This window comes from Leptonotus elevatus, chromosome 12, assembly GCF_054856555.1.
Source record: "Leptonotus elevatus isolate MCC_2025b chromosome 12, RoL_Lele_1.0, whole genome shotgun sequence".
In the NCBI taxonomy this organism is placed as follows: Eukaryota; Metazoa; Chordata; class Actinopteri; order Syngnathiformes; family Syngnathidae; genus Leptonotus; species Leptonotus elevatus.
In genome coordinates this window covers 10,791,252-10,814,175 of record NC_141250.1, presented here as the reverse complement: position 1 = coordinate 10,814,175, position 22,924 = coordinate 10,791,252, and the positions used below count along the sequence as shown (strand labels likewise).

Genomic DNA, 22,924 nt, shown 5'->3' with positions numbered 1-22,924 from the left:
AAAGCATTCGAGGCAAGTGTAAACAACAAATATGGCTGATTCAGATAATTTTTTGTTGTTCTGGTTAACGCAGTCAGTACAAATCATGTTATGTTACTTATTTCGAATAACTAATAATAAATCAACAGTCTTTCAGTTGTATAGTGCATTTCCACCTAAGGCACTAAAATCGCTTCACACTGACTTCACATTCATCTACTGATGCAGCATCAGTAGCAATTGGGGGTTCAATATTTTGCTCAAGAACACTTCAACATGGTCACAAGGGCCAGGGATCGAACCCACAATATGACTCTGATACCATATCAAAGTATAATTGCCTCAACAAAGTCACTGTCTTGTGAAAACCTCCTATATCCAAATTTGGTCAAATTGACATTTTTTTTCCCACAATTCAATGCTATAGATCAGCCCCCATGTGGGTCAACACTCTTCATTTCTTATAGATGCTGCTGCTGTGGACAGCTGTTGAACCACATGGTCTCAAACCCATGCCTGTAGGTTGATTAAGGACAAAGACAAGATGACAAAAAAGAGTAGTTTACTATTTTTCATGAATGTATTGTTGTAATAGATCTAAGACTTGTTCAGAACCCATACTGACCTTTCAGCAATGACAGAAATGAAGCTAAAAGACACTTCCCCGTCCACCCTTTCTACCCCACCCACTTCCCACTGTGACACACCAAGTAGACAGATTTCATTTAGATAGCATTTCACATGGCTGACATCAGAGGTTAGACAGCTGACTGAGTAGACAGGATTGATGCTGCGGGGTGGAGGTGGGATTATGGGGGAAAATATAGGTTTAATTTACCCTCAAATTGAATTAGGATGGGAAGTTGTGGTGGGAAAAGGTGGAATAGTTGCAAGGGTTTGGTTGCAATTTTTACTCCGTTAGTCACGCCAGGATTGTTTTGATCACTGTTAGACAGATCAGATAGGTCGATAAATGGATACGTTATTCTCTCTCAGTAGCAATATTCACAAATAACCACTACTACGACAAAGATCAGCATTGCGGGGAGATTACAGAACCTTTTTAATTGAATCTAAAAAGAACAACGTAAACATTTAGTTGCATGTTGGGTAAGTAATAAATAAGTTATATTTGTGCTACAGTATATTTTGTGCAAAGTGAGAGGTATAATATTATTGACAGGAATGACATATCAGTATGATACACCAGATATGTGCAATGTACAGTATTAAACATCTGTGGGTAATACAGTATAGTATACGTTTAGATTTTCCCCGTTACAGTCTGCTTTCACTGGGGTCCAAGTGATTCTGCCACAGGCGCCCAGATTTAGCAGATGGAGCTGCTGTGAGTAATAAACTTGCTGTTTGCCGCCCACTTTGTAATGTGCATTACTGCCAAGTGCCATCTACATGCCTGGAATGGAACTGCATGATTTTCTTGTTAAGAATTATTCTACCTTGGGGGAGGTACCGCTGCATTTCAGCAAATGGTCATCAAGCATTCATGATGGTATTTGTGTTGATCCTACACATCTTGGGGGTCTCCATCTGGTGGAAAATGACCCTAGTTGAGGAGGACATCTTGGGCTGTGTCCCAAGTGAGGCTCAGGAGACCAGGCAGTTGTCCAGCTAAAGCTAATGACAGGTGGTAGTCGGGGGGTCACAGCTGGTAGTGGCGATTTATTTGGGAAATGGGACACTTCCAGGAGGCCAAGATTAAATTCCAACACAGTTGCCCTGAGTTGATCTCCTTCTGTGGAAAAAAAAATCAGAATCAAAGCATGGCCTTTTACTATATGATCTTCCTTTGTGAGCTCATGACACACTATGGACTTTCCTCATATTAAAGTTGGCATACTCTTGCTGGTGGATGTCCCTCACACTGTTTCCCTTCCAGGACTATTATTGGACACTATGTCAAGAAGGGCATTATGGTCATTCTCTGGGCTTGCCAGGACTTGCCAAAGCTATATTTACTCTACTGTATGTGCACGTGACCAGGGATTGCTGCTCATCTGTTTGTAGTGGGAACCACTACTGAATGTTTTTATGTTTTATGTTTTTCTTGTAAGGGGCATTCATCTTAAATATTTGTTGTTGTTTTTTAATGATTGTGTTTTGGGTCGGTTCACTCGGTCATAGATTACTGTGTTTTGTGTTGTGTTGTGTTATGATGTTAGTCTATTATGCTTATGAAAAGTTATTATGTGTATGCAGGTCAGGTGGTCATTGTGTTATGGATATTTTATGCTTATGCAGTTAATATGTCCCTTATGATGATGATGATGATGATGATGATGATGATGATGATGTTTTAGCCATATTCTAAGTGTGCCAAGTTTTATGCAGTTACTATGTCTCGTATGATGATAATGTGATGATGTTGTTGTGATGTATTCTAGGTTTGCAGTTATGTCAGCAGTATTGGCCAATCTTAGTTTGCCACGTTGTATGCGGTTACTATGTTCCTTATGATAATAGTGTGATGTTTTAGCTGCATTGGCCACTTTTAGGTTGCCAAGGTTTATGCAGTTATTATGTTCCTTATTATGTGATAATGGGGTCAGTTGCTATGCAGTAGCTATGTGCCTATCTTAGTTTGTCCAGTCACTCTTATTTTATCGTATTGGCCTTCCTGTCATATAGAATTGTGCATTTGCGCTAGCAAGAGTTACTGAGTGACACTTTTGTCAGTACGTCAAGGTTTTGAAGCGGAAGGTTTTTAGCGGCATCCAGCCAGCTCAAGATTCCATAGTCACTGTTGAGACCATCATATATTTTGGTGTTCAGTGAACTTATAGCAGTCATTTAATGTATAATTCAAAATTTTCCAAAGAAGAAAAGGGTTCTTGGGTTCTCCAGGGTTAAAGGAAATATGACCCAAAATATTTGTGGCTTGGAGATTTATTAGTCATAAACCAAAGTAAATACTGATTTTGATGCACCCGTCACATTAAAAAAAATTCCCATACAGTGTCCTCCTGTGAGCCCAACCTTTACTTGCCCGCTGAGCAAGAAAAGGTATTGGGACTGTACAATTGTGTCGTTTTCTCCATGAGATGATTGTAAAGGAGATGACACGATCAGAGAAGTGGAACGGAATTGAAAAGCGAGAACGAGGGATTCAAGAGGCAGCTGGTCCTCCCTTCGTGTAGGAGGGCAGGTGTGTGAAATGTAATCATTCCACTGCTGTGCTCCCGTTATTGCTATCAAACCTGTAACGCACACGAACACACACACAGACGCAAGGACCCGCCCCCTTGCACACAAACACTTGTCCACCTACGGGGGTTGCTCTCCTGCCCGCTTGACAATGCCTGCTCGAGCATCGAATAGATTACTACCATTGGTTACACATTCTCTTTAAACCGCTGCTTTGATCCGTTAGAGATGCTGCGCGGGGATTTTTAACCGAGATGAAAGATGATGTCTGGTTGTGATTTCAGGCATGTCATCAACCATTTTTCACTCTAATCATATTAGGTCAGGACTTAATGGAGCATGATGCCCCCCCTTGACTGACAATGCTATGATGCTCCAACTAAGTGTCAAATTGGTGTCTTAGATAGAATAGAATAAAAGATGAAGGAAATGTGTGGATGTGTAGAAGAAGCAGATGAGGATAAAACAAAAGAAGAGCAACAAGGCAGAGAAGTGGAGGAGGTGGGTTTGAAGTGATAAAAAACTGCTGATAAAAGAGTTTAAAAAATGCAGGCCACTATGGCTTATGAGATCCTCTCATACTGTATATTGTCTTTCTATATTCTATTGGATCCATTCGAGACAGTTGAAGTTTCCTGTTTGAACTTTCACTTCCATTGTTATGTTTTCAATGCAGATACCTGATTGGTCGGAAATTTGGGACTAAAGAAAATGCAATGGGATCCCACTTGAAGAATTTTTGAGTTCAGGATGATCATGTTAATAATAGATTGATTGTGTTTGTGGTTCATTGCAAAGAATGAATTGTCGAGTCTCCCTTTCAAGTAATATCTAACAACGACTTGATTAATTGAATATGAATTATTTGCATATTTGATCAAGGAAAATTAGTCACTGCTTATCCCCCTTCATCTGTGCCTATTCATCGGTTTATTTTACTGTACTGATTACAATTCTAACTAGAATTCTAGCCCTAAATGTTTGCTGTCTCAAGAATGAGTGCCCCTAGCTAAGAAAAAACAAAAAAATTGGAAAGCATGCCCAACAAACACCTGACATTCGTAAAGTCAAAAATCAAATCAGTGCTTTGCCCTTGTCACCCCAACGGCCAGTTTAGCAATCTTCAACTTTTTAAGGTCAGTTTTGTGCATAGCCACCCCCCCCCCCCCCCATTTGGTGTTCAATAATGACTTTGAGCAATACCAAGCCTAAGATTCCACATGTAACCAGAATCAAATGCAATTTGACTTTTATAGAGGCACTTTTAGGTTAAAACAACTTTCATCTACAGTTAACACTGTGGGAAAAGTGTTGGCAACCCAAAATGTTTGTGAAAAGGTGCTAGTCTAATTTGTGGTGGGTGAGGCACTAAATGTGTGAAAGCCAGTTCAGAGGTTGAGCGAGCGGTTGTTTTAGATAGATTTCCAAGAGCTTGAGAAGATAATTAACAGGCAGATGATGTGCTAATCAATCCAATAGACTGAGACAAGCTCCATTTTCACACACACGACACTCAGCACTCTCCATCCTTGTTGAGTGCTTTTTTATCAGTTAACCAACTTTTTTTGTCGCACTGACATCATTTGAGGCAGCATGCAGCATCTTTTAGTATTCAAATTTATTCATGAATAGACAAGCATCAAGTTCATCACCCCAAACTCTGCAGTTATAACGGCTACCACTCAATATTTCCTGGTTTGACTGTGGTAACTTTTCAAAGTTGTCAAGTTTTCCGTCAGGTATGGGCAAGCTGGAGATCTGTCCAGTCCGACCACTGTTTGACTGACTGACTGATAATGCATGTGGAAAATGAAATTATTTCGTAGTCGTCTTGAAATGCAAGAATTCAGGAACGACTGGAGATTCTGGAAAAAGCAGCCTGTGAGAGTGTAAAGCCTACGCAAGGTTTATCTTCCCCTATTCCAAGGTCAACATGCCACCCAATTAATGACAGCGGAATTCATTAACTATTCATGCTTCGGTTTTTGGACTCTTGTCGCCATATCAGCGCGACGCAGACAAACCCATCTGTTCACTGGGCTCAAACACGTCTTATGTTTTTGTTATGTGTCTGTGCGCAAAGGCGACAGACAGCTGCCTTGTGTAGAAACAGGAGATTTTCCAGGCGCTGCTTTTTGTCTGGATCATCCGTCAGTTGTTTATCGGACACTTGTCTTGACAAAAGTATGCGCCGCTGCAAAACTCTTCAGCTTGAGGGACTCCACGTGCTTCCTCTTTTTTGTGTTGAGTACCGCTCCTACTTGTCTGGGACTGGATGGAGGGAGTGGGGGATGTGTGTGTGTGTGGGAGGGGGGGGGGGGTGTAACTGTACCTCTCGACTGGAGTAAGTGGGCTTGGTTCACTGGGGTCTGGAGAGTTGGGGGGAGGAGGGACAAAGAAAGACTGCGAGAGAGATGTAAAGGAGTGAGCGGATCCCAGCAGTAGAGTTGCCATGGTTACGGCAGAAACGCATGAATGAATGACATCACAGCGGCGGGGAGGTGGGAGAGTGTGAAATTGATTTGGTGGCGGAGCGCAGGGGAGGCGGCCGTTGTTGGGTCTCCGGCAGTCGGGCGGACAGGCGCGCATTTCTCCCTTCGCGCTTCTCCGGTGGATGGACTCTCGCTGGTACGTCCTTTCTCCAAATTTCACGGGTGTGATTACTCTCTCCGATGACACAAGTGATGGAAATGTCTGTTTATGCCCATGATTGTCATGTGATTCTTCGGGGTTGCCACTTGGGGAATGAAAGAAAAAGCAGATGTGCCGCCTTGCAGTTGCCGCAGATCTAAATATATATTTTGGTGTGGAAGAATGTCTCTGTGTGCGTACGGGGCTGGGAATGAACAGCTGATTGTGCAAGATTGATTTCAGCGAGCGCTAACAAGATTTTTCCCAAGTTTCACAACTTGTTACGCCGTGCTTGGCTTTTGTTTGCGGTGAAGTCATTTTATGGAAGTTTGGTGATAACTTCTCCCCCCAAGGTCAATCACTCGCCCTTGGCCGTACTCGACAAGCTCCCTCGAGTTAACAGTTGTTCCTCATCTCAGCATGCCACCCTGCGGCGGCTTCACTGGCAAAGTCAGTGCTATTTATCTGGCGGTGTGATTAATGACCCAGTTGACCCACGCTGACCCCTGAGGGACAAACAGCTCAAGTTGGAAGGGAGGGGCTAGGGGTCACTGCAAAACCAGCCGGCAGTCTTTAACAGTCTTTTTTTTCCCCATCTTGGCCGCCATTCTGAATGAGGAAAGGGATTACATTGGGGATGAAAGGATCAGCATTTAGATATGGGATGCATAATCTGTCCCCGGGACTACCAGCTGATCAGCAGATCTGTTGGTCTGACTCTGTGCTGGTTGAGCGCAAGATTCAAACCTTCAAAACACTCTACTGTAATACATTGGATGTTTAGGGCCACCTCGGGCAAGTGCGTGAGAACAGCGCTGACAGATCGTGTCTGGGGAGAAAATGCAACAGCGGTCAATTTGCATACAAATTTGCATTAAGTCATTTATCTGCCGTCGCTCGACACTGAATATCCTGTTTTCTCTAATCTGGCAACAAGCAATTGCACTTGATTATGCACAACTTTGCCTTTAAGGCACATGTTCTGCATTTGAATTCACACTTCAGGGCTAAGACTTCTTGGAGTTGAGGAGCAAAAGTGAATATGCTTTGTACACGCAAGGTCAGTCAGCAGTAGTCGACTACAATGCCCGCCCACATGCTATAAACAACAAAAGAATCTATCTCAAGTTCAATGTTGGATGAAGGCGTGTTGTCAAAGTGTCTTCCCATTTGTTGACATTCTCGTCACACGTGTAAACACAAGTTTACTATTGTCAACAGTAAAATATAAAAACCATGAAACACTCTACCTTAATGCTTATAAACAAGAATACTAGTTTGCTCATCCTCGGCTCTGTTAAAGCAATTCCTTCTCTAGCATTGAAAGCCAAAGGAAAAGCAAAGCTGCACAATCTTCAGTAATTCACTGTATAATTTCATGCAGGGAGAAAGCGGCATAATGTCGCGTACGTTGTGTTTTGTGGAGTTACGTTGAATATTTATGAATGAAGAAAGCTATTTAGTTTTTTACTCGAGTAACTTGTGTTTTACCATTCACGGTGTTTCCAAAGGGTTCGCCATTGTAGAGCGACCACAACCGTCGTCATGGGCGGGCCATAGGGGTCCATGCCCGCCTACCAAGATAATTGTGCCCCCCCCCCCCCCCCCAATTAAGGCAAAACTCTTTTTTATTATTATATTTTTCATAGTAGCTAATTTTGTGTTTTAAAATACTAATGTTGAGTTGTTTATCACTAAGACATTAAAAATAAGTGTGTTGTGTGTTCCGGTGTTGCCCATTCTGTTTCGCTCTCTTATGTCCGAGTGTCAGTAAACGCAACACTGGTCTTGCGGTGGCTGCTTGAGTTGCTACTGCTCGCCGCTCGTGAATTGTTTTTGTTGTCGGTGTCAGCTACGGCCAACAGTAGTATAAAAAGGGTTACATTCCCAAACAACGTAACAAGTTCCGAGGACGCTGGCGCACAAGACCAGCGTACGGCAAGTAAGGAGGGACATACTTCAAACTACATTAGTGTCGGGCAAATAAAGCACATATCGTTAGGGCATCTAAAATAAGGTAGGATTTTGCTTTCCTTTTTTCTTTTTAATTCTGCTGCAGACACTGTTCAAACAGGTGGCCCGTTCGAAGCGATATGTCAGTGCATCCGCCATATTGGATGTGGCAATTGTATTCGCCATTAGATGGGCAAATAATTAGTAAGATTGAGTTAGAATGGGATAATATAATCAAAGGTAATGGTTCCTTATTAATCCAATGAGTTGTGGCTTGACGATACATCTCCAAGGAGAAACTGAACCGGACATCTTTACAAATCGCTTCACTTTGGATCATCCAATATGGCTGAGGCGTCAACGTAGTCACGACGGTGTTGCCGTCTACTGTATGTGTATGTACTGTAAATGCTGTCTGTGAAAATACTGGTCAGCGGGCGCCATTCAATGGATGGATGCATGGCAATGCTGCGTGAATTTATCCCAATTTATGGGGCAAGTTAATGCTGTCTGTAGGGTATTCTAAATAATTGCCCCTCCCCCCTTACCCCATCCTTAAGCCTAGGCTCTGGCGAGGGGTCTGAGAGTGACGTCACTTTGTAGTCGGTAGGTGAAGTCGGGGTACTTTTTTCCCCTCCGACTTCGCAAGAGGGATTTCAAGAGGGGCGTTCCCCTTACACACTTCCTGGTTTGAAGTCGGATAAGTCCGACGTGAGAGGCATGGTACACTCTAGATTGGTTGGCAATCAAAAATTCACAACCAAAAATCCACACTCACGTTCACATCAATGGACAATTAAGAATCTTCAACGAAACTAACATGCATGTTTTTGGAATATACTGTTACGCGAGCATAAGGAGAATATGCAAACTGGACACTGCACTGAAAACATTATTAAAGATCAACTCTTATTAAAGTACCAAATGACGTAAGAATGAACACCGATGCAGGGAAAGTGCGTTTGATACAGTAGATCTTAATATTCTGTTAAACTGGTTGGATCGTTGGGTAGGACTAACTGGAACAGTCCTAAAACGAGTTACTTTGTGACCATTGGAAGTTTTGAATCGTATCAAATGGCCATGACATGTGGGGTCCCTCAAGGGTCCATCATTGGACCCCTTTTCAAGATGCCTTGCCTAGACTTGGAGTTAGATGCGTTAACCATGAGGTCAGCAACACTGCTTTAAATGACAAAGTGGTGAAATGTTTGTACTGCTACATTTAAAATCTTGCCAGAAAGCACTGCTCATATGGACAATTTTGGAATCTTATGACAAGGAGGCAGAATGTGAGCCTTAAATATTTGATTTGATTTGATTCACCATCTCTCTTCTCGCCTTTGTAACACGCTAATTCGTTTTAAATAAGTTCCGTTTAACTCATCTTTTTGTGATAGATTTTCCACTTGTACCATGATCCCATCATGCCCTAATTTTTGCTGTCTTAAACGATTCTCTTCAACTAAATGTGAATGCATTTATTTGAAATACTGTCATCCTTCTAATTTAAGATGAAAGTTTAGAAGGCGGTCTGTCAAAAGGCACATTGTTGCAATAACGTGTCCCTGCATTAGTGATGCAACGCATCTTTATGTCTTGTGCTAGCCAAATCGTGTCATCATCCTTTTCCCTGTAGGCAAAGATCATTGGAAGGCCATGAATATGCAATTTACAGTTGAACACCCCTGGGGTCATACAATTAACTAAACTAACAAAAAAAAAATATTGGGGGAAGATAAGCCTCTGTAGTTCCACTAACTACTGCAAAATACTACTCGCATAAATAAGATCTCAACATTGGCAAATTTTGTTAGAGGACCTTGTTAAGTACCAGTACTCGCACACCCAAAAATAAATAAATAAATAAATAAATACATCTATCTATCTATCTATCTATCTATCTATCTATCTATCTATCTATCTATCTATCTATCTATCTATCTATCTATCTATCTATCTATCTATCTATCTATCTATCTCTTTTTTTTCTCTTTCTCTCTCTCTCTCTATATATATATATTAATATATATAATATAAATATAATATACAATAATATACAGAAATAATGCACTCTTTAAGCTAGAAGTGGTTTCATCTGAAGTGGGGGTTGGGTTTGCCATTTTCTCTCATTAACAGTAATTCTAAATCATGTTGTCTCGTGTGTTGTTGGTATTTGAAGGTTCTTCTTGCCTTGTTGCTGTGTGCATCTGAGTACATAAACTCCTTAATCCTGAATTCTTGCAAATAGTATTCAAAATGGTAAAAATTGTCCGGTATGAGGAATAAATATTTATTTGTGTAAATATGTCAAATATGATGAATAATTAATCCGAAGAGATCTCTCTCTTTTCATGTTTAATGCATTCACCGCAAACCCTTCTCACCCGCCTTTGGCTTTGCCATAATTGGGGAATCTTCAGCAGCCCAAGTCATGCAATATTTGTGTCGATTATAAAATAAAGTAAGACTTTAATCATTATCACAGTATGCAGGCTTCAAAGTGCTGATACGTGGTGGTAACACAGCCACAATGCTGACTGGCCTCAAGGCAATGCTGACAGGATGACACGTGTCAAAGCGAATATTCTCGACATATGTGAGAATGATGGCATGTTCTTCCATTGTAGGCTACTGTGAGACACGTGAAGAAATATAATTTCTTCAGTCAGTCTGCACTGTCTGTGAGCCCCGCTGTGTTCTGGTGCATGACCTAATTGCAGTAGCAGCAGCGAGGTAAAACTTATTAGGACGTGACTCGCACCCATTACTTGCTCACTGCTTCACTAGAGATGCGCCGTCTTGCCTTCTAGCACCGTGTTTCACCCCGAGAACTTGTGTCACCTTGTAGCTGGGGCCCTTCACTGCTCTATAACAGAGCACGTCCCTGCAGGCGTTAATAGCTGCGGTGCAGTTTTGCGAAACAATGACTTGATTTATGGAGCAACGTTCTAATTTTGTGGAGCAAATTATTTTGGACCATTTTGAAGTAAGGGTATTTACAATAAGAATACTGTATGACAATATTATATAATCAAGAGTTTTTATTTAATTCACATTTTGTATAACAGCAAACTGTATATTCTTATCTAGAAGCAAAGCTAAATTGAGGTAGTAAAAAAAAAAAACAGTGCCACTTCCAGGCTAACTTAGGACAGCGCATTAGGGCCATGTATAATAATAATATATATATATTTTTTAGAGGGGGGGATAATATTCAGAAAAAAACCGCACACATTTACGAGAAATAAACTCGCAAATTTGCGCGGAAAAAAATCACGCACTTTGAAGCGTTGGGTACTGCCAAGATGCCTCGCTTTGCGAAGGTCCACACACCCTGAGGATCAAGCATTTAAGTTAATTTGTTTAAATACGTATATATTTACTTGTACATTTATGTTTCCAGAATAATTCTTTACACTTTTTTTTTATTTTATTTATACAAGTAGCTAAGTTGATGTGTCGAATCTGCTGTTCACACTCATTCACTTGCATTTACCTAAAGTATGGTAGCTTCTGATTGGTTAGTCAGCATATAAGTGGGTCAGGAAGTGTTGACGAGTAAAGTTTAAGAAGAAATCCGTCTCCGTCCTGCCTTTTCATTTTATAGAGTTCCATTAACCACCAACAAATCTTCACGTTAGCTCCTGGTGGACAAAAGCCAGCACCTCGTCGTCCACACTAGAGCTATGCTACCTGTATTTCTCGCAAGTTTCAGAGTGTTTTTCTTGCAAATCTGCAAGTTTATTTGTCGTAAATGTACTAGTTTTTTTTCTCACAAATTTGCTACTTTATAATGTTGCAAATTTGTGATTTTATTTCTCAATAATTTGTGAGTTTTTTCTCAGAATATTGCCCCCCTCTAAAAAAAAATATATATATATAATTATACGTGGCCCTAGTATCCCGTCTAACTAACTTAACATTTGTCAAACTGTTAATTTTTATTAACAACTGTGGTTTGGTCGTAAATTTCACCTCATAACTGTAGGGGGAGCCTGGGAGCAAAGCCAAACCCAAACAATTATTCCACACACTTGCTCTAATGCTATGTGACATTTGGATCTCAAAGCATGACATTTTCACAGTCACATCCTCCGCTGTGAGCGTGTGGTGTCATCGCTGGAGTGTTGGGGGGCGATGAAGGGGAGGGGGGTATTGTTTCACCACTGCAGCCGAGGTGTGAATCTCTGCGTCTTAGCGATGTGCTATGCATTATTAATCGGGTGCAATTTTAGTGCAAGCTTGTTGGGGTTGTCTGTGCATCCAGACATGCACACACTTTATCCTCACTTAGTTCTCGCAGTTGTCCCGGCGCTGTTTGTCATAAGACGTAACACTTTTCTTTGACCTGATTTCCAGTGACAGGAATTACTCGAGCACATCCATTTTTCCAATCTGTGCCTCCTTCTTCTCACTCTCTCTTTCCCTGGTTCCCTTTCAAGATGGCTCTGCAGCTCCCTCTCTCCACTAAATAAATCTCACCTGCCTTTCGCGTGCTTTTTATCAGTTTGACAGATTGGCTCATATTCTCCCAGCAGAAATTGCAGCAAAAACCTGCAGACAAGTGCACTGCATGTCATATTTCTTAAATATGTGTCACAAATTGGCTTTTGTCACAATGCACACTAGGGATGGGCATTTGACTACCATTGGCTATGGTGAAATTAACAATCACTTGTTATTTTTAGTACTGAGCTGAACAGTGCTGAATTTAGCTCGACTCCCAACACCTGACGTCATGTTACGCTAGTTCAGATTTCAACAGTGTCTCTGCTGGCAAACTTGCTTCAAGACACAATTAAACGATCAGCTCTACTCATTCGACAGAATGCGAGTGTACTTTTTTATCGGATGTTTCCCTGATTCAGACCCTGTAATGAACATAACATGCATGTTTTTTGGAGATGTATAGGGGGAAGCTGGATCCTGTGCAACATGTATGTGATGTTCATTAAGGAGTCTAAACGTGGAACTGGAGAAGACCAAGTAAGCATGGGGGAGAGCAATAGCAACAACTTCAAACAGTCGAGTCGAAGCTGAGATTCAAACCGGACCTCTTGGCTGTGAGGCAGACTTGCTAAGCACTAGGCCAACATGCTGCCCATTCAGAACAATATTATTATAAAAAAAAAAAAAGGTGGTCATGAATTTTCCCAAAGTTACTTAATAGTCAAACGTCATCTCGTCAACACTGCACACCTTAAGGAATAATGATAATGATAACAATAATGTTTTGATGAAGTTTTTTTTGTTGTTGTAATATAATATAATAATATATATATATATATATATATTTTTTTTTTTTGTTTGTTTTTCACTCTCCTGATTTCCCCCAGGTTGGGTACAATTCATCTATTCATCCATTTTTATTAATTTATAAATCTATTAATTTTCACAATATGCAGGGCTGGACTGGCCATCCGGCATTGAAGACAGATGCCTGATGGGCCTGTGTCTTTTTGGAGTGGATGTGGTGCCATTTAATTATTTTCCTGCATCTCCTCTTAAGCGACACAAGCAGCCCATTAATCAATTTCCAGTATAGACAGCAGACTGAACCAACCAACCGCACATGAAATGCCATTATCTAGGAAATTAAGCTCAGCAAAACGTTGCTTTTTAGAGAGACTTGATCCTGCTTGATTTATTAGTGTGTTGAGCAAGGGTCTGTGTGAATTGTCAATTAATGAAACCCTGACCCGGCCGATTATAACCCTTCACACATTGGCCAAAAATAATTGGCCAACATTTTTTTTCTTTCCAATTGTATTATTATTATTAGTAGTAGTATTATTTCATTATTATTATTTTTTTTAACAAAACCCAAATATTCTTCAGAAAAGACTGGTAGACATGTTTTCCACCAAAAACGGGGGTAAATGGGGGTTAAAAATCCCTTAGAAGAATGTGAATGTGTTCATACTCGCTATTCGTGAAAAATAGGGATCAGGCTGGTCCGCAAATAGCGAAAATATGCATATAATTGACACCAATTGAAATTATATATATATATATATATATATATATATATATATATATGAATCGTGATACGTATCGAATCGCCAGGTACTAGGCAATTCACACCTAGTTGTATATGTCATATGTATTTACAGTAGCTTGTGTGTTTTTTTGTTTTTTTTAAAAGTCCGGGCTCTTCCTCATGTTCTCACCCTCCTGCATGCAAACCCCCTTTCAAATGTAAAGCTTGCCCATTCATTCCCCTTTGAATGCGGCCAAGAGCTTGACCTACAGACACACTGACATGACACTGCACACACGCGCACACATACTGTTACAGTAAGTTCAATGTGTGTGTCCGTGTGTGTGTGTGTGTTCATGTGGGCGTACTGGCCTCATACTACACGCATAGTAGGAAAGGACACTTACCATCCCAGTCCATTTGTGGCTAGTTTAAGAGCGACTGACACGCTCTTAACCTGTCAGTGCGCCAACAGCCGCACTGCAGCAGCTTCTCTCTCTTTCTCTTTCTCTTTCTCTCTCGCTCTCTCCCTTTAGCTTTCATTCTTTACGATACAACCATACACACACAACGTTCTCCTCACAGGATCTCCTTATTCTTCTTCCTCGTGCTGAAGCGGCATTTTCTCCATTCTTATCCTTTTTTTTTCTTATGACCTTGCGTGTTCCTCACATCTGTCTTTGTGAAGACAGGATGCCCGATTAAATGAATGAAGTTAATTAAATACATCACCTTCTTACACACACACACACACACACACACACACACACACACACACACCCCCACACACCGTACATTTGCATGAAAGATAAGGATAAGGGAACCGGCGTCGGTGTATGTGGAGGTGAAGAGCATTGCGTCATCGGGGGTGTGTTGAGCGGGAGGTGGGCTGAGCCGGCTGTCAGTCAGTGACGCGGGGGACACGTGTGACGGTCATGGCATGGAAGACGCTGCAGGCGAGGAGCTTGAGGAGGCAGCTCACTCGCTGGATGTCGGCGTGAGCGTGTGAGCGTGTGCGTGTGAGTTGCAATCGGAGCTTCTGCTGCTGCTCATGGTCAATAACGCACACACAATGAGGACAGTTTTTTTGGGGATAGTGTGCAGGAAGCTGGATGAATAATGCATCCGGTTTGGGCTGGAACCTGTAGCTGCTGATTGGGACGCCTGCTTGACCGGCTTAAGCGCCGTCGCGCCTGCCAGATTTCTACCTAACTGATGGACACCTCTAACTCAAAAATGTCTCACTACCATTTCATCAAATGCTGTAAGTAGCATGTCTGCAATGGTGCATGTGTAGCATGACATAACCGGGTGCTTTTTGCATGCCCTGAAATCCAAGTACCTGCAAGCCATCAAACTTCAAATGTCTCTTCCCTGTGTGGGTGTGCGCTGCAGAGGAATGCTGCAGATGCGTGCGAGTGTGAAGTTGACCGGCGAATTGCGGCAAGTAGCAGCAGAGGGAAAGCGGCGAGTGTCTGCCGTTTCTTTTTAACACTAGAGCAGAGCGCTTGAGAGGGAGAACAGATGAAGGGGGTGCGATTTCGAGAAGTGTCGGGATGGAAAGGATGATTGACGTGCGGCCAAGAGGTGGCGTGTGATGAGTAATGAGAAATGTTGCAGGGGATGGGACTCTGCAAATTCTTAAAGTATATCGAGGCATCAACGCATATCGCTTGTGTGCTCTTGAGCAGTGTCTGCTCGCGTTATTAGCTGCAGCCTGCATGGGATGTTTCACATTCAATCAATAACTGATAGCTGGAATGAGAAAGTATAGAAGCGGCGCTTTCCCTTTCACCTTCCATTAAAATGCCTGTCCTTCCCTCTCCTTCACATTTCTGCTGTCTAGAGCAATTCATACATGCACTTCTACTCATCTCAGTCCATTCAACCATGCAAAGGTTTTATGATTTTTTTTGGGTGGGGGGGGGGGGGGGGGGTGGATGACCTTGAAATTATTTGGTTTTATCAACAAGTTCTTGTCTAGTTTTGAGTGGAAAGAAAAATGAAATATATTTGAATCACTCATTGTGTTCTGATTCAACCAGTATTTAAGGCAACGGTCTCAAACTTGTGGTCCGCGGGCGAAGACGATATATTTTGGCCCCCAACTTGACATCAAATTTTAATGTTAGCATTTTTTGCCGTGTTTTTATTTGAATGTGCTTTCGGTGAAACACAGTTCAGGAAAGACACCAAGTTGAAGGAAATGACATCCTCTCACCCAGTCCCAAGCATGTCTTTTTCAATATGTGCCGTGAAGAGTCACCACATCATTACTCAATTAGACATGCTGATGAGTATGCAAAGTATTTAAGAGATGGGGCCGAGTCACCGATAATTATTAATCAAGCTAGAGAAGATTGACTTAGTTGTACTTCTTCCGAATACTTTCATCACTTCATTGTTCTTTTATTTCAGGCAGCAATCAAAATCAACAATTTATCAATTTCTCCAGACAATACTCAACTGAACTTAACTCATTCACTGCCATTGACGGTTATAAACGTCAAAATTAATTTGAACTATTTTGATTAGTTTAACATTATTTTCCACTTTTGTTAACAAAAGTATAAGAACCTAGATTTTTTAAAATATACATTTAGAACAGATATAAAATTTGTGATTAATCGTGAAGTGAAATCATGCAATTACAAATTTTAATCGCCTGACGCCCCTAGTTTTTAATAATCTTTCAATTTAAAAACAATTAATTATTGAAATAATAATAATAATATTTTCTATTTAACAAAATATTTAAATAATTTTTTCAAATTTTTTATAATCTTTTCTTTAAAAAAGTACTTGTAATTATAATTTTTTTAATTTTCAATATTTTTCTATTTAAAGTTTAATTTTTTTTATTTTTTTCACTTTTCTTTAAAAAAAATATTTTAAATCATAATTAATTGACTTCTTTAGTTAACTCACGATTAATCACAAACTTCATATCTGTTCTAAATGTGCAATAAAACATTTTTTTCTAGGTTTTCATACTTTTCTTAACAAAAGTGGATTTTTTTTTAAACTTATAGAAATAACATGATTGTTTTACATTTATAGTCAATGGCAGTGAATGAGCTAGCCTGAAAAGGAGTGGGAGGAAGAAAAACTTATTTATTTGAACACATTTTTTGTGGAGTACGTGATGCGGCCCAGATATCCTTTATTCTTTATCCTTTATTAGGATCCCTTTTAGCTTCCACAAAGTGGTCTCTAGTCTTCGTGGGGTCCTCAAATAATTCAACAAAAACATACAGAGTTTAAAATTACTCTATGCAGTAAAAATAAAAACACTAAACAAAAACAGTATTAAACTTAAAAAAAAATCAGACAAACAACAATGCACAATTTGAAAAGTCATAAAAGAAAAGAAAAAACAATAAAATAGAAATTGCAGATGCATACATTAATACATGCAGTTACACTAGTTCATCTGTATTGTGTATTTTAATAACTTTTTGAAAGATGACTTGCTGCTGACGTTTCTTTCCTGACTTTATGTCTATTCTAAAGCGCAAGCAATCTTGGGATCACAAACACAATTGTTTACAGTTACTCTTGGAATATGGCGAGCAAAATAAGCAGATACTAGTGAGCAACATGCTGCTTCACCAAAGTCGGGATTACACCCACCACAGTCATGACCAGCACATGGCCATTGTTTAGTATGCATTGTAGTTCTAATCTGCGGCTTTGACTACCTCAAGTTACTCTCTCTCAACTATGACTTATCCTAGCCATTATCTCATCAATTATTCAAGTAATCAGAAAACAAATGATCTTGAATTATTAAACAGGTTTAGGACACAATATGCATGTGAGGTTCAGGTACTATTTTTGTCTAATTAGGGTTACCATCCTTATGTTCTACACTGTCGTATCAGTGACTTGAATATGTGTGGCTTTAAAAAGGTGGGTGAGTGATGTGGGTGCCAACGAATGAGAGCAAAGCGTTGGCTGTTGAGAGCTCAGGTTCACGGCTGGCTGATTCACCAGTCTGCACATTGAGTCCTTGGCCGTCAGCTGTAGTCGTGCGGCTGGTTTCTTAAAGTGCTTATTTTTTTTGTTTTTGTTTTTTTGTTGTTGTTTTTAATCAGTCAAGACAGTTGCTATGTCTGTCCTTGACCATCTGTGGGGCATTACGATACCTTCTAACTCGTTCTAAATGTGAAATAATGTCTAACTTTTACTCAGTCTCACCTTCTGACTTGGTAAAATTGCACCAACTTATTACTATGTGAGTCTGCTGTAACAGTCATATGCGGAAACGTGATCACCGCAAAGCTTTGAGGCAGAGATTTGTGTTTGACATTTTTGGAATCAAATTATTTTAGCAAAATGAATAGTCGTTGCAGTCTCGACACTTCTGATATGTTTTTCATGACAAACTCACTGCTCTTTAAGTGTGTGTGGTGTATCTCGAGTCTCCACCCCTTTACCAGATGTCGATCGTAGTTCCAGGACTGACCTTTGGCAACGTTTTTAAAGCATCCATAACCAACTGTGAAATGCTAATTAGATTTTTTCCTTTTACATTATGATATCATGTATTAACAATTAGGGTAGGGAATCTGTGAATGTCTCACAATTCGATTCCGATTTTTGGGTCTGGGGATTCGATTCATAATCGATTTTCGATTAATAAAGATTTTTGGTTCAAAATGATTTGATTGACAATGATTTTTGCTTCAATCTATAGATGTGCAAGGAATTGTAATGATCTACTTCAGTCTGACTTGCTAATGCTAATTAGCGCGCTACCTGCGTCACTTTTATCACTCAAAAGAACGGCTTCACACTGCAAAAAAAACACTTTTATTGGAATAACTTGATCGGGACTTTTTCCTTCTACTATCTAATGTGGCTACAACTTAACAGTTTATTAGACCGCGTGGAACCACACTGCCCCTAAGTGGCCAAACCGGGTACAACATGAACAGCGCTCCAATTAAAGGCGCACACAGACAAGGGCAAGACAGTATAAAATACTTTTACATTATACAGAATACAGAATACATTTAAAATCAATTCTGAATCGTACTAAATGAGAATCGGGATTCTTATGAGAATCGATTTTTTTAACACACCCCTACTAACAATACTATATATCGGTTTCCTCTCTTGAAATTTGGCACCCAAAACCCCCCACTCGCTAGCTCATTTACTGTTCCTGAAGTGTTAGTGTGTTAGTTCAGTTACTGAATATCTTAACCGTGAGCACTGTTTGCTCCATTAAGCACGCGTCATTAAAAAATCCATTATTATGTCTTGATTTCAATAGATTTACAATACTAGATTTATCGGACTATTCAATTTCACCTCAAGACAGCCATGTCTTCTTGATGTATATCTTTTTAAATCTAATGAATATTGTCTGCATATGCCGCGATCTTGAGGATGAGTCATGTCCGCATAAATGCGCCGCGCATTGTGACGTCTGTCATGCGCCGCTAATAAATAGCGGCGACACGACTGTAGCCTTGAGTGCGGGGTGACGGTGTGAAGGACGTGTTGTGAGTGGCCAAGCAAAGAAATGATGATTGTCAGCGAGTCAAGGCGGAGTGAGAGGTAGTTTATGAGTCAACCACGATCAACTCTGATAGTCTGCTATCTTTTGTCACTTACATTTGTATGCACACTAGCAAATATATTAATAGATGTCTAAGTGCATTTTGATCTAAAGTATGTGAAACTTTTTGGTCCTGGTACTTGATGGGTCTATGTTTTCATTACGACCTGAAATCAGGTTGATGATGTGATATAATGAGCCAGTAAAACAACAGTTGGGACCACAAGAATTGTCATTTATCTGTGTTTCGATGCACAATTTATTCCAGACTTGCCCTTTTTTTTTCTTTTTTTTTGCATATACACTAAGTAATCAGGCACCATTTTTGGTCACTGGTCTATGAGATTCATCCATTAATTAGATAAATTACCCTTGAAACACAATTTGTTTTGCTTTCTCCCCAGATCTTCAGAGAGTTTTTTTTTTTTTTGCCATGTGGTGCAATACTCAACTGGGAACATGTACTGTAAGAGTGATAGCACCAAATTCAACACTCCCCATTCAAACCCGCAACCTTGTGACACTAACACTTGAGTCACATGACGGCAAGGAGTGAAAATTGCTAATGTGGCCCAATTTGGAAGCATTCACCTTGGTGTGTACTCACATTTGTCACCAGCAATTAAGATATTTATGCCTGTGTGTGGTGAGTTATTTTGAGGGGACAGTAGTGTAATTTCTTCAGTGTTGTCTCAATAATAAAGATTGCATTATTTGTAAAAATGTGAGGGATGTACCCTCTTATGTAAGATAGTTACATACATATCTACATGAATACATTTTGTAAGCGGTTTAAATGCTATTTCCCTTGTGCTTGTGTCTAATTCATTGGAATGAACCTTTAACTCTCTGCCAGGTTAATTCCTAAAGGTTCCCCACACATGAAGCAGTGTATGGTTTTTGACAACAAATATGGCAACAGCTCTATATACACTGTATCTTGTAAGTATCTAAGATTCTAAGAGTTGGACACAAATATTGACGGAATGAGCATCGGGTATAAATGGAAGTCTTTATGCATGCCCGTCCGTATACTGTATGTAGAGTATAACAAAGTCTGAAAGTTCTTCAATTAATGGTTCCCCTTTTGAATAAGATAGTCCATTGGACCATCCATTATATCACTATTAACTCATTCACTGCCATTGACGGCTATAGACGTCAAAAATTCATTTGAACTATTTCTATTAGTTTAACATTTTTTACCCACTTTTGTTAACAAGAGTATGAAAACCTAATTTTTTTTGTACATTTAGAACAGATATAACATTTGTGATTAATCATGAGTTAACTATTGAAGTCATGCAATTAATTACAATTTAATCGCCTGACACGATTTAAAAAATAAACATTTTATAAAAATTTAGGGGCGTCAGGCGATTACAATTTTTAATCGTAATTAATCGCATGACTTCACTAGTTAACGTACGGTTAATCACAAATGTTGTATGTTTTAAATATACAATTAAAGAAATCTAGGTTTTCATACTCTTGTTAACAAGTGGAATTTATTTTTTTAACTAATAGAAATAGTTCAAATTAATTTTTGACGTTTATAGCCGTCAATGGCAGTGAATGAGTTAAGCATATTCAATACACAGATGTTATACTTTCTCCTGAAGTTTGTTATGGATTGCATACTAATTAACTATAAACTCTCCATTGTTACTCAATCTTGCTTTGACAAGGTTGGATCGGCAATCCTCTTTCTTGATAGCACAGATGGAAAGTAGTGATAGAACAATCCCATATTTAGGATTTAGGTCCTTGATGTACTATAATGCTTCAGTTGCCCATTATTTTAACGGTGTGACTTATTTGGTGCTATATTGCTGGGAGTAGTACTATAACTGACGTGCCAATGGGATGGACGACATCAGCATCGAGGCCTGCGGCGTATAATGGATGCTGCTGCTTCATGAATTGTTCATAGAGGCCCTGATGGATCTGCATTTTCATGTTGTTTACATCACTTTCTGAAGAAGTACTGACATCAGACCAAATAATGTCAGGATGCTCTTTTATGGTTCCAAGTGCTTTTGTGGGTTTTCTGCTGGCTTCCTCCCACATTCCAATAACTAGTTAGCCAGCTAGCTAGTTCATTGAAGACCTTATATTGCCCCTAGGTCTGAATGTGAGTGTTGTTGTTTGTCTTGCTGCGATTGGCTGCCGACTAGTACTGGGTGTAGTCAACCTCTTTCCCAAAGTTAGCTAGCTCTAGCTAACTTGCGATCATGATACGCCATATAGAAAATAGATGGTTTGGTTGATTACTCCGGTTTTTAGTTGACAGAAGAAGGAGCTGTTTGGAACTGCTTCATTGGAGATTGGAGATGCTATGTATTGATGCTATTGTGTTTTTGTGTCAATGTGAACATCAAACCTGTTCTCCCTAGATTCTGGTAGGTTCTAATAGAAAGGGAGTCCCAATGTGCAATAACGCTAATGTAGCCATGTTCATACATACATACAAATTTGTGTAGGCGTACTTGAAAAAAAAATTATTTCACCGTCACCCTTAAACCATGAATGATTTGAGGGAAATATAGCATTGCATTTTTCACATGTTTCTGGAATGACACAATGTAATGGAACACATTGGAGCACGCTAATAGCTCAAGTCTACCAGTTCCAGCAATTCCAGTACACCCGCTCGAATGAAATTCTAATTTAACACAACGACTTGCAGCAAGACACTCCTTTTGCAAGTGGCAACTTTGAAAACGAGCACGGACGAAAACAAAGTCGCAATATAGTCAGTCAGTCACAGAGGAATTCAAGAAGACAGAATGACATTATACCGGATAAGGCAGTTGGCGTGATTGTGTTTTGTGGTTTGTTTGTGAGTGTTTGCTCAATATTTCAGTTGAGGTGGAAAACACCTGGCATGGACAGAGATAAAATGACTCCACCCCCCAACTTTGTTTGGGATGTGAACACAAGTGACTGTTTTTATGTCGAACCAAAGCAGATGGTACTGTATTGTGAAATGTTTAGGACAAAGATAGGATGGAGGGTCAGATGCTTAGGTAGAGAGATAATTAAAACCACCTTATTTGCCTGCGTGAACAGTTTTATGCAAACCTTATGAAAAATAGTCAGAACATTCTTTCAAACCTCAGAGATCAGCTTTGGTCATTTACATCAGCTACACTTAACTATTATACGGCAGGCGGATGCAGCCCCCCCCCCCCCCCCCCCCCGCATTTGACATTCTTTTCAGATTTTTAAAACAATTTTAAGTACGATTTGGGGGTTTTCATCTCTTTCGTCTGTGGATATTAACATTCCGTTCATATTAGAAGTCACACTTTTTTTTTTTTAAATGTAAACAACTACATAAAATGATTGGATTTAGTAACAAATCTGAATTGGGCATAATACATCAGTGTTCTCCCAGCAATAATCTGTCCACTTGACAAGTAGACTGATTGGAGGCGGGTGGGGGGTGGGGCATAACAAAAAGAGATGAGAAATTGAGACCCAGACACTTCAAAAGAGAACAGTGAAGACAAATGTCCTGCAGGTGGGGTGAATTAAGACAAGATCAATCGATACATCTCCAGATATTGCCAGCAGGACCACCAAATAGACCTCTTTTGTCCTTTTGTCTTTTGGGACCCAAACCTGTCAAATTGTAAGCA

At 39.9% G+C, this 22,924-nt stretch overlaps 1 protein-coding gene across 5 annotated transcripts in view; it reads left to right on the top strand.

The window, feature by feature from the left end:
- Positions 1-22,924, top strand: part of myo16 (myosin XVI) — a 119,558-nt gene that overhangs the window by 6,194 nt on the left and 90,440 nt on the right. For 2 of the 5 annotated variants that reach the window (XM_086091567.1, XM_086091570.1), the window contains exon 1: positions 14,656-14,975. The exons of 2 other annotated variants lie outside the window; for them this stretch is intronic. In XM_086091567.1, the coding sequence (XP_085947693.1) occupies positions 14,927-14,975 (49 nt within the window). In that variant the 5' untranslated portion in view covers positions 14,656-14,926. Of the gene's footprint in view, positions 1-5,663; positions 5,773-14,655; positions 14,976-22,924 lie in introns of those variants that run through there. One more of the 5 variants, XM_086091566.1, reaches the window with a different exon arrangement.